We start from the raw sequence: 21,363 nt of genomic DNA, 5'->3' as shown, positions 1-21,363 counted from the left end.
GCAGCTGGGCTTCTTTGATTCTGGTCATCAGTTCATTCTCAATGCTCGTGATTTCAAAGCCACAAATTTTACATGGAAAGATTTTAGATAATTGAATATCTGAACCTCTCAATCACATCATAATCTTTGATCATCATGCTTGATATACTCACGGATTTTCGGCTCAGTGCATCCGCTACAACATTAGCCTTACCAGGATGATATTTTAATTCAAAATCATAGTCCTTTAGGAACTCGGTCCACCGTCGTTGTCTCATATTCAGCTCCTTCTGATCAAACAAGTATTTCAAACTCTTGTGATCGCTGAATATTGCAAATTGCATTGGCAACACCATGGCTGAAAATTCTTTAATGAATCTCCGGTAATAACCAGCCAAACCCAGAAAACTTCTTATTTCTGTTACTGTCTTGGGTCTCTCCCAATCAACAACTGCCTCTATCTTGCTAGGATCAACCGCTACTCCCTCAGCAGAGATAACGTGACCCAGAAATTGCACTTGAGAAAGCCAAAACTCACATTTAGAAGGCTTTGCATATAACTGTTTCTCTCTGAGAATTTGCAACACAGTTCTCAAGTGACCTTCATGCTCTTCCTTACTCTTGGAATATATCAGGATATCATCAATAAACACAATCACGAATTGATCCAGAAACGGCTTAAATATGCGATTCATGTAATCCATAAACACCGCAGGAGCATTAGTGAGTCCAAATGGAATTACTTGATACTCATAATGTCCATATCTAGATCGGAAGGCAGTCTTCGGAATATCTTCCTGCCTAATTCGGATTTGATGATAACCCGACCTCAAATCAATCTTTGAGAAGACACAAGCACCCCTCAACTGATCAAGCAAATCATCTATGCGAGGGAGAGGATACTTGTTCTTAATGGTAACCTTATTCAACTGACGGTAATCAGTGCACAATCTCATGCTACCGTCCTTCTTCTTAACAAATATGACTGGTGCTCCCCACGGGGACACACTTGGCCGGATAAACTGCTTAGCCGAAAGCTCTTCAATATGCTTCTTTAACTCGGCTAATTCCGGTGGTGACATCCTATACGGAGCCAGAGAGATAGGCCCCACACCAGGCAACAGATCAATCGTGAACTCAATCTCTCTATGAGGCGGAAGTTGTGGAATTTCATCTGGAAACACATCCACAAACTCCCTCACCACGGAAATAGTGCCAATCTCCTCATGACTTCCGCCTACTAAACCCCCCACAAAGACATATCCCAATGCCCCGGCCCTCAAAGCCTTTCTAACCTGCAACACAGATAGATATGGGGAAGAACTAGTAGCAGAATCATCCGCATCAAGCACAATCCTTTTACCGCAGCAGTCTATCATAGCACAGTTCTTTGACAACCAGTCCATACCCAAGATAACTTGAAGGCTGATCATAGGTAAACAAATAAAATCCAGCACGTAATCTCGGCCTTCATATTTGAACTCAACATCTTTACACAACACGGATGTATAACACTCCTCTCCAGTAGCAGTAACCACTTTCATTGGAGGGCGAATGCCATACATTTGCAAATTTAGCCCAACGGCCATAAAATCAGACATACAGGAGTGTGTAGCTCCTGAATCAAACAACACTTCAACATCCATATTATCAATGTAAATTGTACCTTTCACTAGATTCGGAGCCTTCTCCGATTGCTGACGGTCCATGGTATATACTCTACCAACCGTCTGAGACTCTAGCATAGGTTGAACAACAGAGACCGGAACAGCAGTAGCTTGAACTGCCATAGTCCTTGCTTCATTCTGAGGACACTGCCTGGAGTAGTGACCGGATCTTCCACATTTAAAGCAAATCACCTCACCAGTAGCACATGGACCTCTATGCTCTTTGCCACATCCCTTGCACTTGGGAGGAGGTCCTCTATCAACAAACTTCTTCTGAGTACCGGGTTTCTTGAACAAGTCAAAGGGCTTATTCGCATTCAGCTTCTTGCCTTGCACCTTCCTGTTCTTCCAATAACCTGAGCCCGTTGCTTTATTAGAACTAGGTGCCTGGGCCTCAGAAGACTTCTTGGTTTGGGACACCTTATACACTTCCTCCACCTTTCTACACTGGTTTACAAACCGACTGAACTCTCGGATGTCACAATTTGACATCTTCCGAGACATCTTCTCATTAAGACCCCATTGAAACTTGGAGGTCATTTCAGCCGGGGTGGGTAGGGCTCGCCCATAGTTGGCGTATTTCACCAACTCATTGAATTTTGAGAAGTATTGGTCAATAGACATCGACCCTTGTTTGAGATCGTTATACTCATTCTGCTTTTGTTCCCTAGCCTCTCTAGGGAAGTAGTTATCCAAGAACGATGTCTCGAATAACCGCCATGTGATCTCCCGACCTTCAGCTTCTAATGGCTGCACGGTATTTGTCCACCAATCTTCTGCTTCCTCTTCCAGCATATAAACAGAGTAAGCCAACTTCATTGCGTCAGGGCACCTCATCACCCTGAATATCTTCTCCATCGCTTGGAGCCATTTTGCAGCCGCCATTGGCTCATAACCTCCCTTAAAAGAAGGGGGTTTATGTTTTCGGAAAGCCATCAATCTCCTTTCCTCCATTTCATGATCGCCGACATTTTCAACTTGAGGTTGACGAACCTCGGTGTGATGACTCAGACTTCCGGAGTGGTGACTACCCTCACCCTCATTGTTACCCACTCCACCCTCTTCCTGTGAAGGAGGTGGAGAAGGCGTAGCAGCGTGAGGAGGAGGAGTGGGTTGCCGGTTCACGGGCCTAGGACCCCTCAACGTCCTCAACTCGGTCATCATTGCGGCCATAGCAGTCCGCGAGTCTTCATTTGTTTTCATCAGATTTTCATTGGCTTGCCTGCTAGCAGCCAACTCCCTCTGAACGGCTGCAAGAGCTTCAGCTACGGGATCAGGCTGTACGCCCGTTGCCCCACGGCCACTTCTAGGCCTCACAAGAGCAGCCAAAACAGGTTCTGGCTGAGTATTGGTGTTTGATGGTCCGGGGTTGTTTCGGTTCCTCGTCATGTCACTACACATGTTACACAAAGAAGTGAGTTGATCAGGCCCACACTTAGTGATCACAAATGCAATAATCATACAGAGTACTAAAACAACTATAAAGCATCAAACACTAAGCGTACTCAACAATAGCTAACAGTTATTCCCAACGAAACTGCTCTGATACCATAAAATGTAACACCCCGTTCTAGAACCGGTTTGTTAACATCGCATTATGATATTAAGCGCAGTTACAATCACCTGGGTTCAATTAAAATCCGGGTAAATTTTTCATTTTAAAACGTACCGAACTTATAATACCCAATTTCGTGATCATAACCATATTACCTTGCGGAAACAGATAAATTAAGCTTAACATCATGTTCATTTCCCATTTTTAAACCATTAATTTACTTCTTGTTTAGTTCAATACTTCTACTATATTGTAGGTTTCTTCATTAGCTACCCGTGGTTTCAAACCGTGCTCAAATCGGAGCACTGTAGCCCAAGTTAGGACCATTTGAAGCAACACAAGAGAGTGTTGGTCACAGGCCCAGCGCGCTTCAGCGCGCTACCGGGCGCTCAAGCGCGCGCTATCGGGCGCTAAAGCCTCCATCTGGGCGCTTAAGCGCACGGAGGCAGTAAGCATCAGGCATTTCCAGTGTGGGTGGGCGCTTAAGCGCGCAACAGGGCGCTCAGGCGCGCTAGCCTGGGCGCTCAAGCTCCCACGGGGACGTTTTAGCGCGCAGAGACAGAAGCATCTCCTCCTTCAGTGGCGAAGGGCGCTTAAGCGCGGACCAGGGCGCTCAAGCGCGCAACCCTGGGCGCTTAAGCCCCACCCTGGGCGCTAAAACACGAGGGGGCAGTAAGCCACCCAACTTTCTGCAGCAAGGGGCGCTTAAGCGCACGCCAGGGCGCTCCAGCGCGCAATCCTGGGCGCTTAAGCCCCCACTTGGGCGCTCCAGCGCGAGGAGGCAGAATGCATTGGCACTCGCAGGGGCAGCAGGGCGCTTGGGCGCGCTCCTGGGCGCTTAAGCGCGCTGCCAGGGGATTCCAATTCCCACATTTCTCAAGTCCAAGCCTAGGGGAAAATGCATCCCCATTACAAACCCCAAATGTCCATGCCCCAAAACTAAATCCTAGCACTCATCCGACCTCTCCTCATGAGATTTAGCTAGAATTTGGGCAGCATGACCTTTGTTTTCTCATCGTTTACCAGTTTAAACGAAGAGGGTACCTAATTGATTTTCAGCCCAACCAATTCAACAACTCAATACATAACAAGCATGCATATATTGAATTCCAAGTAGACATCATTTACATTACATATCCTTTACAAATCATAGAACTTAGCTTACAAAACACTATGATCATTCCCTTGGCTCCCATCAACAAAAGGTGTAACCAAAGGCATGAGCATAGGCTAAGTTCTTCCAATGAATCAAGATATACAAATGATCATGGGCTTTCAAAATAAAATCCTATACATGTCAACTACAAAAGGCATGCATAAACTCAAAGAAGGGCCATATTTCATGCATAATCTAGATAGGGCCACTTGCCACCAGAGGCTCCTGCAGCATCCTTACCTGAAAGGGGGTCCCCACAACACGGGGTGAGATATACGAATATATCCAGTAAACCAGGGGTCCTTGGAGCATCTCTCCACCCCACAGTTCCATATCAGTGTAATAGCAATAACAATAATAATGCAGTAAATACATATCTATGCAAAGTGCAATACATCTCCAGGAGAAATCCCTCGAGCTCTCAAGCTGTCCTAAGGAAACTCAGATGCAAATAGTCCTACTGGCCAGCTAACTACCATGTATGATTTACGCATCGTCATGCAACATACCCACATAGGGAAACACCATCCTATGCCACACCAAATGCATACACATACGTATAACAAAGCATTACACTATTTTATTGCATTTATATACACAATCACAACCTCCACCCTTTCAGGGCTTGGTAGAACAGTCAAGGGAATTACACCCAAGGTCCGAAGGCTTACCTCAATGCTTCAGTCAACCTTTGTTCTTCACCAACAGTTTCAGCAATCAACTTTTACAAACATACACCTACACATGGTGTAATGCAATCAACACATATTGCATCCAATAACATCTCATAGCTATCAACCAAGCTATACAATTCATACAAAACATAAGCATGAACTCACCTATCCAATGGAGCTAATCAAGCTCCATAGCTTGCTCCAATGGTTGATCACTCACGGTTGGTCCAAATGTCTCAATCCTAGACATCACAAGGACACAATCAATCATTCATCTCACTAATTGTTCAACATGCTAGAATACCAACCAATCCAAGTATGAATTTTCCAATGTTATGAACAATTACCAAATGACTATCTAGGCTCATTTCCACCGATTAAATGACATTCCTAGCATTTTCCATAACATGCTCTAAGCTCCATTCTTCCTAGAACATAGCTAATCCAACTACATTTCATAAAAATCCCAATTTACTATTCACAAACCCTAACTCATGCAAATTTCAAGGAATCATGAGGTTCAAGGGTTAGAATCTTACCACCAATGGTCACACAACCAAGGATTGATGGCTCCCCAAGCTTCAATGGAGGTAGAAACTCTCAAAACCCCAATTTTCACCAAAGGGCCGAATTTTTGAGAGGTAATATCTCTCTCCACAATGCTCCCCACTCAAAACAAAGCTAGGATTATGAAAGAGGGCGAGATTCTAAGCGATTTAGGCTTTTGAATCATCCAAAACCATCAAGGTTTCCTCCTTCCTCTCTCTCTTCTTCTCTCTCCCTTCTTCTCCTTTCTCCTTCTTTGCCTCTGTTCCTCGACGGGTTTCTGGGGGGGAGACGGGTTCTTTTTGCCTTTTATCACTTAACATAAGTTAAGTGGTAACATGTGGGTATTAGTTCGTCTATTTATTTAACTCCAATAATTACCAAACTTTACCCAAAAGTCTGGAATATTATTCTAGGAATATTACTATTTTTATTTTTATATTTTGGGTACTTTTGACAGTACCCATTTATACCCCTTAATTTTCACTGAGTACACTTTTTAACTCCAAAGTGACTCAGATTCATTTTATTAAGCCTCATATTTAATTTCACCCAGTAAAACATGTTTAATTAATTAATTACACTTGATTTCCTAATTAATTAATATGGGCTATTATACCATGCGCCCTCTCCCTCTTAGGTGGGCTTCCAAACTTCATCTTGGGCTAACAACCATTATTAGGCCCAATAACTTTAATGTTATATCATCATGACATTAAGGTGTTAGTGTGTGACCCATTAGGTCCAACATAGCCACTGACATAAATGGGCTCGGGCCCAACAAGTCCACAAGCCATTTAATAACAACACAGAGCACTAGCAATGCTTTGTTGCCCCAAAGCTAGTTAGATTAATGACTTGATCATCCTATTATACATATTTGGTTGCCGTATGTATTTCTTTTCGTCTCGGTTACCTTCCCATAAAACCTAGGGTAAGGAAGCGTATTAACTCTTGCGATTTAGGGTAAGCTTTATTCGAAATAGGAAATCTTCAATTTACTGACTCTAAAGGCAGATCATCTCATGATCTCTTTTACTATGCATAGATTCCCGAGTCCCTGTAAATGTCATCCCGATTTCTCCGATTTACAGATATCCTAATCTCTCACAGAGATTTGATGAATTCCTTCAGCTTATCACCCTAGCCCTGTGCTCTTTCAGGACAAGCCCAACAGTATACCTATGAGTCTCCATGTTTCAGGCAGACGAGGTATACAGTCAAAGCATGCCTTCTAGAACACAGTCTAGGTAATAACTTCTGGTCTAAGGAAAGACATACCCAAATATAAAGAGACTACTCTAATGATACTCTCTGTGAGATTTCCTCATAGAGTCTCTTTTGTGGGTCTGTTTAGTGCGAGTTATACCTTTATAGATCCACCCACGACTTTAGCTAAGACATCTCCATATCTGTAGCTCATGAGGTCTTTACCTTGCATCTGAATACAAGTAGATAAGTCGTGCTAGTCTTACCCGAGATCACTGATCCTCATTCTCAATGTCTCTAGACTAGGAACATAAAATTAGGAATAAATATCCAGTATCCTTGAATCCTCATGATCGTGATCTCATCACAGATACTCAAGAGATACCTATTTTATTCCAAGGGGTTTATCCAGTTACTCATATAAAATATTAACAGTAATATTGAGACAAAATATGAAACATGATAAATAGTACTTTTATTTATTTGCGACAATACAAAGGTCCACATATGTCTTAATCTAATTAAAAGATTGTCTCTAGGACATCCATATACTAACATTTTCAGCGTTCTTTATCCTCACTCGCACACTTCCTGGGAAAACATTCCAGGAGGTCACCCATCTCATAATTGCTCCAAGTCAAGCATGCTTAACTATAGAGTTCTTCCGTTATGGGCTACCGAAAAATATATGCATCTTGTTAGTATAGGTAGTACCAATTAATTCTTATAAGCTATTCCCTATTGTACCGTCTCATACCAGCACAGTCTCTGGAATCCTTCTCTTTCGGGTATTGATTCGATTCATTCATGTACCCCCAACTGCAAGATTTGGCATGAACCGCTCATTGTCTGTGCCCTTTTGCACTGACGATCACTCACTGCCCTTGCCAGCACTTGGGACGCTACAAGAATATATGGTTACAAGTTCCTAATTTTATGGCAGAATCTTTCTCCAAGCGTGGCAGATTTTGAACAACACTGGCAGACATAATTTATTATATACAAGTGTAACTCATAATTTTTAGGTCTAAATTAGTTTACAATAGCTACTTTTTATGCCAAGATTAGTCCATATTTATTTCTTTTAAATATTGCAGATTTAAAGTTGACTGCGGTCCCTTATTTGATATATACTTATGGTTTGGTTTGCGTCAAAATTGACATAGAAACTGCCATACAAGTTCCTTTTAGAATGGCAAATACATAACATACTTGTATGTCTCAACTATTTTCATGACATGCATCAAGAAACAAATATGTTCGATCCAAGAGAGATCGTTGTTAATGTTGGATCTGGTGACACGCGATATGTAGGAGGGAGATGACCGTAGGTGGTTGCAGATCAAGAACTTGTAATAAGTTTTGTGGCAGAATATATGATGATAAGTTCCTAATTTTATGGCAGGATCTTTCCCCGAACATGGCAAATTTTGAATAACGACAAACATAATTTATTATATGTAAGTGTAACTCCTAATTTTTAGGTCTAGTTTAGTGTACAATGCCTATTTTTATGCTAATATTAGTGCATAATTCTTTCCTTATATATATATTTCCATCTTGTAATCAAAAATATATAGGAGTAACAATATATAGATTCAATAATTCTGACATTGTACCAAAGAGATTCCATTTTAGGACATTGTTGTCATTTGAATTTTTTCTTGCTTAGCTGGCCACTAATTACCCTACTAGCCTTCTTTTCCACCCATCTTTGTTGTTGAATCTCAGCTTCTTCCTTAAAGTACTCTACAACTTATCTTTCCCTCTTGCACCATTCAACCTTCATTGCTTAACTTTTCCAATTAGAGTTCAAATAAAAAGGTATCCAACATAGTCCAATTAACATAAGACATAATAAACCCACAATCTAGTGAATTGTAAAATATTAATTCTGCATACAGGTTGACCAAAAAAAAGAAGAAGCTAAAATGGTCCCAACTTGTTTGTACGGTTCTGAAAAGAAAGTGGAAGCTTAGCTACCTAACAAGTGTTCGCCTTAAACTTGAAGATCCAAAATTTGTAGCCTAGGATGAATTGATCAAAGTGGAGATCATGAACTTTCATGCATCATGTTGAACAAATTAATACTAACAAAACTACCTCTCTACATGAAATTTTAATTATCATAAACGTCAAGTACTTATCAAGCGTAACATACAAAAAGACAGTCAGATTGTTAATTTACAAGTGACAAGTTTTGAGTAAGAAAGCTACAAGCGAAGATTAAAGATTCAAAGATTGAAGCTAAGTCTACAATTCTCATCAAAATAAATTTAGGACTTAGACTTAAATAAAAGGAAACAAAATGAGATTGCATTGCATGAGCTATAGATTGATTGGAGGGAAGATAAGCCCTATTTTATCACTCCTTATCTTAAAAGGGGATTCATCTAGGGAATATGTGGAGGATTTTTCCTTTACTTATCCTTCTTCCTTATGACTAATAGTCCTATTCTTGAAAGTTCTTTTAAAACATCCAATTTTGATTCAATATCTGAACATGTATTTGAAACATTCCCACATATAAAAAATTCTAAAAAATCCCCAAATATAATATATTCTACTCTTGAGAATGGGTGGTTTGATAAATACTAGGTGTTCACAAAGAGGATGATGGATGTTTCCAAAACATTTCAAATCCACGAGTCCAACCTAAAGCCTTCAAATTTGGTAATACTGTCTAATCATTCTTTGCAAAAAGAAACTTAAAGTTATATGGTTTGTGAACACCATAATATGCCCACAGCTCTTAGAAAAGGAACTAGAGAATGAACAACACCCCTAACATCCTCTTGCACATTTCCTTTCACTTCAAGAATTCTCACCATCTGATAAGACTTTTCTTATAAGTCAAAACACCATCGCAATCCTTATTAACATTTGAGGCTTTGAGTAATGAAAAATGAAAATATGCCATGAATGTGGATATGGAGGCATTGAAAAAGAACAAAACCTGCGAGTTTTTACAATAACGAGCAAGAAAAAAAATAATAGGCTGCAAATGGGTGTATACCGTGAAGTGTAAAGTAGATGAATCAATTAAAAGGTGCAAGGCAAGATTGGTGGCAAATGATATACCCTAACTTGTGGGATTGGCTACCAAGATATGTTTGCACTAGTAGAAATGTCATAATTTTGTTAGAATTAGTTGCTAACCACAATTGCAATTTTTCAATTTGATGTCAAGAATGCTTTCTTACATGGATATCATGAGGAAGAAATTTATATGGAGATTCCTTTCGTTTATGAATGAAACTTTCATGCTAACATGGTGTGTGGATTGAATAAAGGTTTGTATAACCTCAAACAATCATGACGCGCTTGGTTTGGAAGAGTTATGTTAACTAGAGGATATAAGCAAAGGTAAAGGAACCACACAATGTTTTTTTTTTAAAAAAATTCAAGGGGAGTTACACCATTTTTGGTGTGTTTTGATGTCATAATAGTGAACGAAACTGATGTTAAGGAAGAACAAGTTTTAAGTCAATATAAGCTAAGTAATTGAGAGCAAAGCTCAATGGAGGTTGATGTATACTTTGGGAATTGAAGTTCCTCATTCTAGATATGAAATTTTCATCTCTTATAATAAATATGTAATGGATCTTCTTAAGGAAACCTGTAAATAAAACACACAAACCAGTTAGCTCCTTTTAGATCGAAACTCGAGATTTGGACCAATAGATGAACAGTGAAATATATCAATGGCTTGTGAGTAAACTTATCTGTTCATCAAACAAAAGATTGGACACAACTTACGTAGTAAGTGTGATCAGTCAAATCAGGAACAACCCGAAAGAACTTTGCTTGGAAGTAGCTCATCGAATACTACAATATCTCCGGGGGACATTTGGAAAAGGAATTTTATTTAAAAGAAATAGAAGAGTAGTGTTTATGGCATACGCTTGGTGCAGACTATGCTAGGTCACCTAGTGATAATATATCAACTATGGATATTATACCTTCCTTGTGTTAAACAAGTGGCTTCAAAAACTTTTTGGAAATAGCCTTTTTTTTGTTTTTTTGTAAAAAGCAATTTCTTCAACCTTTGATTTAAAATAAGTTTAGGAAAGTAAATGTGTGGCAATGTATGAACTATGTGCACGACAATACAACGATTGGATTTTCTCAAATAATGAATAGAATTTTGGATAGAAAGAGTTTAAGATAGAGAGAAATGCAAACGAAGTTTATCCAGACTAGCTCAAAACAATTACTCGTGAGCTACAGTCAATCCTTGAGTAAACCATCCAAGATTTTTTCATTATTTGTCAAGCTTCAATGGTGCTTGATCATACACATACAATCCCTAAGCTTTACTAGTCCTTGGTGACCTTACAACAATCTCTAAACTTTCTTGGTGTTTGGAAACCTCATACCTTTGAATTGAATTGCCCTTACTCTGAAAATACAAAAAAGAAAGTGTTTAAGAAGAATATTACACTTTCAAAGTGCATATGCACAAGTTGAAGTTCTATGAGTATTGATTTCTCACAGAGAATAGAGCTCAAAAGCAATTACTGAAAATGAAAGAGTAAAAATGAGTCAGGTACCATAAATTCACTCAATAATGGCTTAATCAATGTCCTAATAGTGTCCAAGAAGGAATAAAGCATTGGAAGAAAGTATTTATAAGTTTGGTAGAGAATATAGTTATTTCTACCTTCTTATGACCATTATTTTTTACTTCTAGAACATATGGTCCAAACCTTCCCAATAAAGAGGGAATCAATTCCATTAGGGGTGATCAATTCCCAACCTTAACGAAGGTTAGGAATTTGACCAAACTTAATCCATTAGATCCAAATGGGTTTCAAGCAATTAGAAACATTTTATAGGCTCTTGGAAACAATGTTTTCTTGAATGTGATGTGAAACATGTCTTTTGAAAATCTTTTGAGCTCTTTCAAGCAAATTATCATATACCCTCACATTCCAGCCTAAGGTATAATATTATACTACTTCAAAGCCTTGGACTTAACTTTTCAAATGGTGGCTTGAATTTTGAATCATCTCTGTAACTTTGTCATTGATTTGTTTACGTTCTTTATAGAAGCTGGTGAATTTTTCTTTTCAACTCTTTTTTATTGTTTTTTTTCCCGTGCTAATTGTTCAATTATTTATATTAGTTTGTAATCATCAAAACTTTGATGATGTGACACCATCAAATGCGAAATCTTGAAAGCTCTTTAGTTTCACACCTTGGGGGAAATTTGGTGATATGGAGAAGCAAAACATAGCATATAGTAGCACAACTTAGGGCAAATATCAAATTTAGAGCAATAACTCGAGGTATTTATGAACTACTTTAGTTAAAGATTATCCTTAGAGACGTTAAAGATTAAGTGGGAGAAAACAAGACTATTGCAATAATAAGTTTACAATTGATATAGCCCACAATCCAATGGATAGTGGATTAATTTGCGCACCCTATATGACTACACAAGAACAACTAGCTAACATACTCATTAAGGGATTATTACACAATCTGGCTTTTCAGAACATCATATCCAATAGGAATGGAGAATGTCTATTCACTATCTTGAGGGAGTATGAGAAAACATAGTCCTGGTTTTATGACAAAAATTAAAAAATACAAATTCTTTTCCGCATTTTGTGACAAATATATAATCACAGATTCCTAATTTTATGACAAACTTTTTCAGAACTTGTGACAGATTTTAAGCTACAATAACAAATATATTCAATTATATAAAGCTAAATATAACTCCTATTTTTAAGGGCTAGATTAACATACAATTCCTACTTTTTAGGCCTGGATTAATGTACAATTTTTGTCCTAATTCCCCATATATATTGCCATCTTGTAATTAGCAAAATAAAAATGTAAATTTGACACCTATAATTTCAACACTAGGTTTATCTTTTCACCCTAGAAACTTCCAGCAGCTTTGCTGCTTGATGAGGGCAGAAAAAATTTGACTTTTAATGAAATTACTATGTCTACAATATTTCAATTTAGAGATTGGATAATCGAACATGGTTCAATGTCTTATATTCTCTGAGATGATGGCAAAGTCATAGCCGCAGCTTGGCTAGGAAATTCATCCATTGAAATTATTGGGTTTTGATTATACATCCTTTGAGAATTTGTAGGAATATATAACCTCTCTGATCTTGGCGGCTTATTCTGTACTATTGGAGGCATGAAGGCCTTCTCAGAAGAAGGAGGCAAAGCATTATCAAGCTGAGAAGCTGGACTAATACTATCATTTCTTTGAGAAGCAGCAGAGATATATATCCTCTCTGAATTTAGACGTAAGCCAATATCAGTACTGTGAGATGTTGAGCCAATATGGTCACTCCTTTGAGATGTTGCAGGCATGTATATTCTCTCAGAAGTTGGAAACATGGGGTCGGTTCTTTCAAATGTTTGACCAACACTTTGATTTAAATGAGATGCTGCCAGAATATATGTCCTATCAGAAGTTGGATGCATAGTAGTATCCACCATCCTTTGAGACACTGGACTCATGTTATCACTCCCTTGTGATATTTGAGCTATGTTATCAGACATGGGCATGTATATTCCCTCTGGTTTCAAAGCTGTGGCAGTATCAGTCCTCTGGGACGCTGTAAATATGTCTACATTCATCTGAGATGCAGACACATGACCCCTATCAGAACTTGGTGGAATAGTTTCACTCCTTTGAGATGTTGCAGGTGAAGTATCATTCCACTGAGATGTTTTAGAAACATACATCCTCTCTGATGCCTGTGGTGTGGCTACAGATACTCCTCGGCTCGGTAAGTCCCTCTGCAATGTAGGTGATAATGCCAGTGACATATCCTGATCTGATATATCCCTCTCAGATGTTGAAGGCAGAACTAGGGAAATATCCTGGCTTCTGTGATCCTTATCAGTTGATGGAGATGCAGATGACATGGTTGTGTTCTGTATATCTGCATCAGTTATTTCCGGTTGTTCTTCATAGGTTGGTGAATCACTTTCAGATTCTATAGGCATTATTTGTGGTGCCAATTGCCTAGGTGAATTTCTCTCAGATGGACATGCAGCAGGGAATACTCGTCTAGGGAAATCCTTCCATTGTTGTGCTACTGTTTTGGTTTGGGTATAAAACTGTACTCCTGTTTTTCCTGCAACTCAACAAAGTGACAAGAAACATAAAAAACTGATTCAACCACCAAGGAGTGTGTGTACAAGGAAAGAGAAGGCCAAAACTATACCACAAAAACTGAAATCACCAGCGAAAGATGCCTTTGATCCATCGAAGGAAAATGGTAGTGGAACAGGTACAGGCAAATTGATCCCAACCTGTACAGAAAATATGATGCAGATTAGCCTTCAGAGCATAAACTACCTGTGGTGCATCTTATTATCTGGCCATTTTCTTTAGCTTGCAGCCTCTAAACAGGTTCAGGACAGTCTTAAAAAGAAAAAAAGAAAAAAACTGGTGCTACAAAGCTCCCAGTATGTGTAGGGTCTAGGGAAGAGTTAAACCCATCGTGTGGGGCTATAGTAGGCAGCCTTACCTTGCATTTGCATGGGGCTGATTATATGAATCAAACTGTGACTTCCAAGTCACATAGCGACAACACCAACTGTTGTGCCAATCAAGGTTACCCTTTAGGTTCTGAACAGTCGAAAAATATACAAATAAAGAAGGGGAGGGGGAGAGAATAAGTGAAAAACCCCATGTGGATTCCATGAAAACTAATCCATGGATAATTACAGCATACAGGAAAAAAAGTGGTCGTAAAAAAGATGCAGCTCATTAACCATTATGGGAACAAGTTTAAAAAGTATTAAGTCCGTGCGTTCTCTAGAAAAGCCATATCTGATATGTCCACTTTCTTGCTTTGACTAATAAAAAGCACAACATCAGGAGAATTTAAGGAAGAAAAAAAATGCACGCTTCATCTAGAAATTTCTGGTTATTTATATATTGAATAACTTATTGCTCACCAGTCCAGCCTCAACCTCGTTCTGGAACCTCCTAGCAGCTATACCAGATGTGGTGAATATAGAAGCTCCATTTCCGTATCTATAGAAATGAAGTCTTATGTTATGCGAAAAATATATTTCCAAAACAAGGGCAAAATGTTGAAGAAAAGTTTAGGTGTGAGTTTCAACATAATGCAAAAACAAGTAGGACTCAAAATAATCAAATTTCTTCTATCAATTTTGCGAGAAAATACAACAGAGGTAAATATTAATATGTTTATCCACGACATTCAAAGTAGCATTGGAATAAAAGAGTACTAGTTAAAATAAATACCTGTTTTTATTTATTATTGATATAGCCTCATCTAGGTTGTCAGCCTATTGATAAACAAAAAATTAGTCCTTTAATTTCAACAAGGTAAAAGAGTTTAAAGCAACACAAGTATTAACAAAAACAGCACCTGCATGCAAAGTAGAACAGGTCCGAAAATTTCTTCCTGAGAAACCAAAAAGATAGCATGGTCACTTTTACTATGAGAAAGCTATGGGCGTCAATATTCTTGTCTTTCCATGAACTCTTCTTCAGGTGAGAATACTAACAATAACTTTATTAATGAGTGAGAGAAAGAATACTTGAAACATGAAATCAGATGTACCTTGTAACACTCCATGTTGGTTGTAACATCACATAAGATAGTAGGACCAACAAAGTTTCCGTTCTCATATCCTGGAACCTGTCAAGCAGGCTCTGAAAACTCAGTGTCTTCCAAAAAAAAAAAAAAAAAGTTCAACACTTCGGAAAATAAATAAGGAAAAAAATTATTTTGAAACAATGAGCATGCATGAAATTTGTCAGAAACAAATTAGTACCACAATATGTCTACCATCAAGTAGGAGTCTTGCACCATTTTCAACACTGCTCTGAACTAGTCTACATATCCGCTCCTCTGCCTATTAGTTCAAGAAGTGGATCAAGAACTCAAAAAATTGCACAAACTTAACATATTATTTCTAAGTTTGAACATTATCAAGATGCAATGTCTAACAAAGACCATCAATAAGTGGCATGAAAACAATTTAAAACCTAGGGAAAACTGAGATAAATGTTTGCACCTCTTTGCTAATAACTGGACCTATGTCTGCACCAGGATCTGTTCCTGCATTGACTCTAAGTAATTTGGCACGCTGCACTAGTTTATCTTCCCTGGAAATAGATAAATGCAACAACTGACTTGATCATTAATAGCGCCTTGTATTATTGACTTGATCATTAGTAGCGCATTATATTGCTTCTTAATACCTAAGTTCATTAAGACTTGATTACAGCTAAATAACAAGGAGGTACCTATTCTTTAAGTGCAGCAAGATAGGACACAATTAATAATCAATAATTGGTGGAGGTAAGAAACGGCAAAAGGCCAAAAAGGTTTAATAGAGGAAAGGGAGAAGATGAAAGAGGCAAACAAGGGAAAAATTTCTTCAAGAACTGTTTTCCCTGTGATTCTTCAAGGAATTCACTGTGAATTAACATTTAACACTTCTCCAATTTACATATTTAATCAACAATTTAAGCCGAAGTCAAACTTCAGATATGAAAAACTCATCTTTACAGATTTCGCTAATTAAATCAGTAGTATTAAATGGTAGGTACACGTTCAACTCCTCCTTCAGTACCTACTGAAGATACTGACGAGAAAAGGAGTACTTGTTAAGTATAATACAATGAGTAGTCTAACAGACTCAATAATAAAGTAAATACACAATGCCAAATTAGAGGGAATACCATCGCATTGAACCTCCAACAAATACAGCTGTGCTTAAAGTCATGCACCTCTCTCCTGCTGCACCAAAGCCAGCAGGAACAAGGGCATTTAGAGTAGCATCCAAGCTAGCATCGGGCATAATAATTACATGATTTATTCCACCTGCATTTGACTAATAAAGATAATAACCAATTAGCCAGCCAGTACATGCATATACAATTTCAAACCCTGTTGTCATGAAATGCATTTAGTGTGATGTAAGTACCAAGAGGTATTCACATAACAGTAAAATTGGATAATAGCGTACCTGAACACGTTTCCCACTAGCAGCAGCCCTGGAATATATGTGCGTTCCTGCCTTAAGAATAAGTGACCAAGTAATGGTGTTACGAAAATACGAAAGTAATGTACTAAAAATAATAATAATAATAATATGAAAGTAGCATATCCATAACAGCCAATTATGCACAAACAACAAAATCACTCCTCACATTTATCTCACAGTCTAAGCCTCGTTCCTTCTATTTTGTGAGGTGTGGAAAATATAATATTGGTATAGAACAAAATTTTACCCCTTAGAATATAAATCTAAACTGAATTACTCCCAAATGAACCCATCATAGCTCTTAGGCTACTAAGAAGACTGAAAAAACTATTGCAAAAATCAGGCAAAATAGAAACAAAATTAAAGCACCAAACTTACTGTTATTGGACCAACAAACGAGACAGCTTTTATATCTTCATCATCGCATATGTAATTAACAATATCCTGATCAAATAAGTGCCAAAAACATGTGTTAATTTTTAATGATCCATGCTTGGTTTTTAGTGTTGATGATATCTGTTTCAATTGTAAAAAAAGTCAGTGTATTGAATTGCATTCAACATATATACACACCACGTGCGACTGAAATAAGGAAACAAAACAATCGTAATAAAGAGGAAAAAGAAACCAATCCTAGTTTATTGTTATTGATTCCTCTTGAGACTCTGAAAAGAGACTACAGGCATGTTGGGCTAACTTATTTGTATATATGAAATGACAATAGCCCAATAATGCCTATTCCTAACACACTATGAAGAAAAATTGCTAATGAACCATTTGTCTTATTTTAGGTATTTTATGGCCCAAATCTCAATTCCAAAGGCAGCAGCTATTGTAAAGGTGCAAAGCAGGAAAAACAAAAAGAAGTCAAGACAAAGCTTGGATCTAATTTCACTGCTGTATGGACAAAATGGGAAGAACAGAAGAATTAAAAAAGAGAAAAATAAAAGGAAAAAAGGGAGTTTTGGGGTCATCCTTTGAAGCAGTCTGCCAACTCAAGAGACACAATTCTTCAGCCCTTTCTCTTTCTCATTGAAACCCTAATCTGCACCCAAATCAAACCTTATCCTTCTTCTCACTTCCTTTCCACAGCTCACAAAATTTCTCATTTCCCTTCTCACCAAAAGCCACCTGAATCCATTACTTCATTTAACTCATTTTCACAAAAGAAAAGAAATTAATCCCCGTACAGCCTCATCCATAGAAATTCCCCAATCATTGCAAAGGATGAAGAGGGGATAGTGCGACCAAGGGAATTTAGCGTGTGTGTGAATTGGTGGTCCAAGGAAGACAACAAAGCAAGGAAGGGTCATGCGATTTTTGGAGATTTCGTGCACGTGTGAGTACATCTGGTGGTCCAAGGAAGGGAACGCCACAATCGTGCAAAGGAGCGACACTGAACATGCAAGGAAGGAGGAGGGATATAAAAAGGGAATGAGGGTAAAGGCTCAGGCCTTTTCATTTTTTCAGAAGTTTTTGTTGGTTGCTTTCTGTTTTCTTTATGACTTTGCTCCTGGACACATTTTGGTTCGATTTCTGTTGAAATAGCAAAACGCATCTTGTGATGTTGCTTCTGCAATATTGACAACATTTTGTATTTGATTCTGGGTATGTAATTTCTAACTTTTCTGTTGTTGTTTTAATGCTCAACCTGTCACGGGTATGGGCTAAAGAACTTTGGGGTTGGGTTGAAAGATTACCCAACCTTCCTTATGCTGTTTGGACTTTGCTTTTAATTTTAGTATAATTATTCCAATACGTTTGGTGTGGTTTGTAATGGTTTGGAGTGGCTATGCGATTGGCCAAGTAATGGTGACTGCAAAAACGGTTCATGTTGAGAAACAGAATTCTTGCATACATACCAAACATGTGTGCTTACTCAAGGAGTTTGTCTTACTTCAGATTTGAAGAAACGAACACATATAGCTTCAAAAACCCGTGCTTAAACATTCTTCTTCTTAACCTTTTTCACAGACATGTGCAAAAAGGTTAAGTTATGAAGATATATTATTTCTGTTGAGAAATAGAAATTAAAACTCCTTTTTGTTACACTGAGATAATTGCAAAAGCCACAAGTGGGAAGTTATAAGTTTCTATAGCATAAGAAGGAAGGGAATCTGAATATGCAACCCACTTTTTATTTCATTTTAAGCAAAATTGCTTATTCAACCACTCTTTAATTAAGCTAATCAAGAGTGCATGTTTTCTGCCTCCATCAAGTTCTTTTTCTTCCATTACGCAAGTTTTCTTTAAACCAGTCTTCAAACCCAATATAATTTCACCAGTACATTTTCAGCCTACTGTTTCTCTTATTTCCAAAAATCAAAATTCTTGATAGTTTAGTTTGATTTACTTTTTGGTTTAAATTTTCCTTTTCTGCAATTGAAAAATCAAGCAATATAACAAATGCCACGATCTTTGAGGGAATGATTTTTGGGTCTTAAAATACATCCTTTACTACTTCTTGTCATGTACACTTGCGCGCTACTTGCATAATAGTTAGCAAGGCAATAATTCTCATAAATTAGGGATTTGACAATATCCCTAATATACAGAAATAATTATTCTAATTTTTCACGCTCCCCCTCAAGTTGGGAGCTATATGTTGATAATTCTCAACTTGCTAATCAAGTCTTCAAAAGCTGGTTTGTGTATGACTTTAGTAAGGATGTTTGTTGTCTGCTCTTTAGTAGGAATGTATGTAATTGAATCTTCAAACACTAGTTGGTGGACCATCTCAAGGCCCGATGGGTGGCGAAGGGATACACTCAAGTGTTTGAACTCAATTATGGGTACATATTCTCACCTATGGAGAAAATGGCTTCAATTTGCCTTTTCATTACAAGGGCTTCTATCCATCACTGGCCCGTTATTAGCTAGATATCAAGAATGATTTTCTTCATGGTGATCTTGTAGAAAAAGTTTTTATGGAGAAAACTCCTGGATTTATTACTCAGGGGGAGTCTAGCCCAGTTTGCCGTCTCAGCAGGTCTTTACACGGTCTCAAACAGTCTCCACGGGCTTGGTTTGGAAGACTTAATATAGTTGCTCAATATTTTGGCTTCACTCGGAGTAAGGCTGACCACTCTGAATTTTATTGCCACTCAATTTCAAAATCCATTTATTCAGTGATGTATGTTGATGACATTGTTATTACAAGTAATGATCATCTTGGCATTACTCAAGTTAAACAACATCTTTGTCATTATTTTAAGACAAAGGATCTTGGAGAACTATGATATTTCTTAGGGATAGAGGTGGACCAATCCAATAATGGTATTGTGATATCCTAGAGGAAATATGTTGTACACATTCTTGAGGAAACAACTCTACTGAATACAAAACTAGTTAACACTCCTATGGATGCGAATGTCAAGCTTCAATCAAATCAGGGAGAGTCATTCTCAAATCCAAAAAGATATAGAAAATTAGTTGGGAATTGAAATCCCTTATAGTCACTCGACTAGAAATCTCATTTGCGGTCAGTGTGATAAATCAGTTCCTTAATTCTCTTTTTGAAGAACGTTGGATGCAGTAATTCACATTCTTGAGTACATCAAGACAACTCCAGGAAAAGGTCCCTTCTATATAGATAAAGGTCATACCCAGGTTGTTGGATATTTAGATGTTGATTGGGAAAGATTTCCCACTAATACAAAATCCACCTCTAGGCCATGTGTATTTGTTGAAGACAACATAGTTTCTTGGAAAAGAAAAAAATAAAGTATGATTGCCAGATCAAGTGTTGAAACAAAGTATCGTTCCATGGCCATAGCTACTTGTGAACTCATCTGGCTAAAATAATTGTTTAAAGAACTCAAGTTTGGAGATACGGAACCAGCAACACTCATTTGAGGTAATCAAGCTACTTCTCATATTACTTTCAATCCATTGTTTCATAAAAGAACTAAGCACATTTAAGTAGATTGTCATTTTATCAGAGAAAATATTGTCTCACAAGAGATTGTCACTTATTTCGTTAACTAAAACGATCAACTGGGGATGCCTTCACTAAAACTTTAGAAGATTCTTGAATAGATTACATATGTAACAAGCTTAGCGCATGTGATTTGTATGCTTTAGCTTGAAGGAGAAGGTTGAGAATGATATAAATAGAGTAATTTAGCATGAGAGAAAAAGTCCAACATTGTGTATTATTCCTTTGTAATTCTTTTTATTCAGTATTAGAGCCTCCGCCGTGTAAGTTAAGACACACGGATTACATCATATGCTTCTTATTTTCTTGTTATTTAACAATATTGTTGGGAATTCAAGTGTTAGTGTTGTAAATATTAGAATTATTTATTCATTATTTGTGTTAGCTAGAATACTCTAGAAGTGTATTTGGGCTTAGTCATTAAGTCTTTTAGTCTCTTTAAATAGAGAACTTTTATAAATCTGTTACACAATTCAATATTATACAATTCAATTTGGTATCAGAGCTCGATTTTGAGGGCTCTGCTTCCATAATTGTCGTCATTAGAGCGGAAACCTTTTTTTGTTTGCCTTTCGCCACCACCAGCCACCGAAAAAATTTTCCAGTGACCTTTTGGACCGAAAGGA

The 21,363-nt window shown here is 37.8% G+C and overlaps 1 protein-coding gene across 1 annotated transcript in view; it reads right to left on the bottom strand.

The window, feature by feature from the left end:
* Window positions 1-12,717: 12,717 nt before the first annotated feature.
* Window positions 12,718-21,363, bottom strand: part of LOC133302839 (uncharacterized) — a 38,147-nt gene continuing 29,501 nt past the window's right edge. Inside the window, exons 10-20 of the mRNA XM_061502660.1 lie at window positions 17,179-17,244; window positions 16,783-16,833; window positions 16,496-16,647; window positions 15,826-15,916; window positions 15,583-15,663; window positions 15,369-15,446; window positions 15,174-15,209; window positions 15,047-15,090; window positions 14,734-14,812; window positions 13,995-14,082; window positions 12,718-13,904 (exon numbers count right to left, since the gene is read on the bottom strand). Coding sequence (XP_061358644.1) covers window positions 12,799-13,904; window positions 13,995-14,082; window positions 14,734-14,812; window positions 15,047-15,090; window positions 15,174-15,209; window positions 15,369-15,446; window positions 15,583-15,663; window positions 15,826-15,916; window positions 16,496-16,647; window positions 16,783-16,833; window positions 17,179-17,244 — 1,872 coding nt within the window. The 3' untranslated portion in view covers window positions 12,718-12,798. The remainder of the gene's footprint in view (window positions 13,905-13,994; window positions 14,083-14,733; window positions 14,813-15,046; window positions 15,091-15,173; window positions 15,210-15,368; window positions 15,447-15,582; window positions 15,664-15,825; window positions 15,917-16,495; window positions 16,648-16,782; window positions 16,834-17,178; window positions 17,245-21,363) is intronic.

The sequence above is a fragment of the Gastrolobium bilobum genome, unplaced genomic scaffold (assembly GCF_033153095.1).
Source record: "Gastrolobium bilobum isolate Gb01-03AN ecotype WA unplaced genomic scaffold, APGP_CSIRO_Gbil_v1 utg16061, whole genome shotgun sequence".
Taxonomy (NCBI): Eukaryota; Viridiplantae; Streptophyta; class Magnoliopsida; order Fabales; family Fabaceae; genus Gastrolobium; species Gastrolobium bilobum.
Note: the sequence above shows the minus strand (reverse complement) of the source record. Positions and strands in the feature narration are given on the sequence as shown.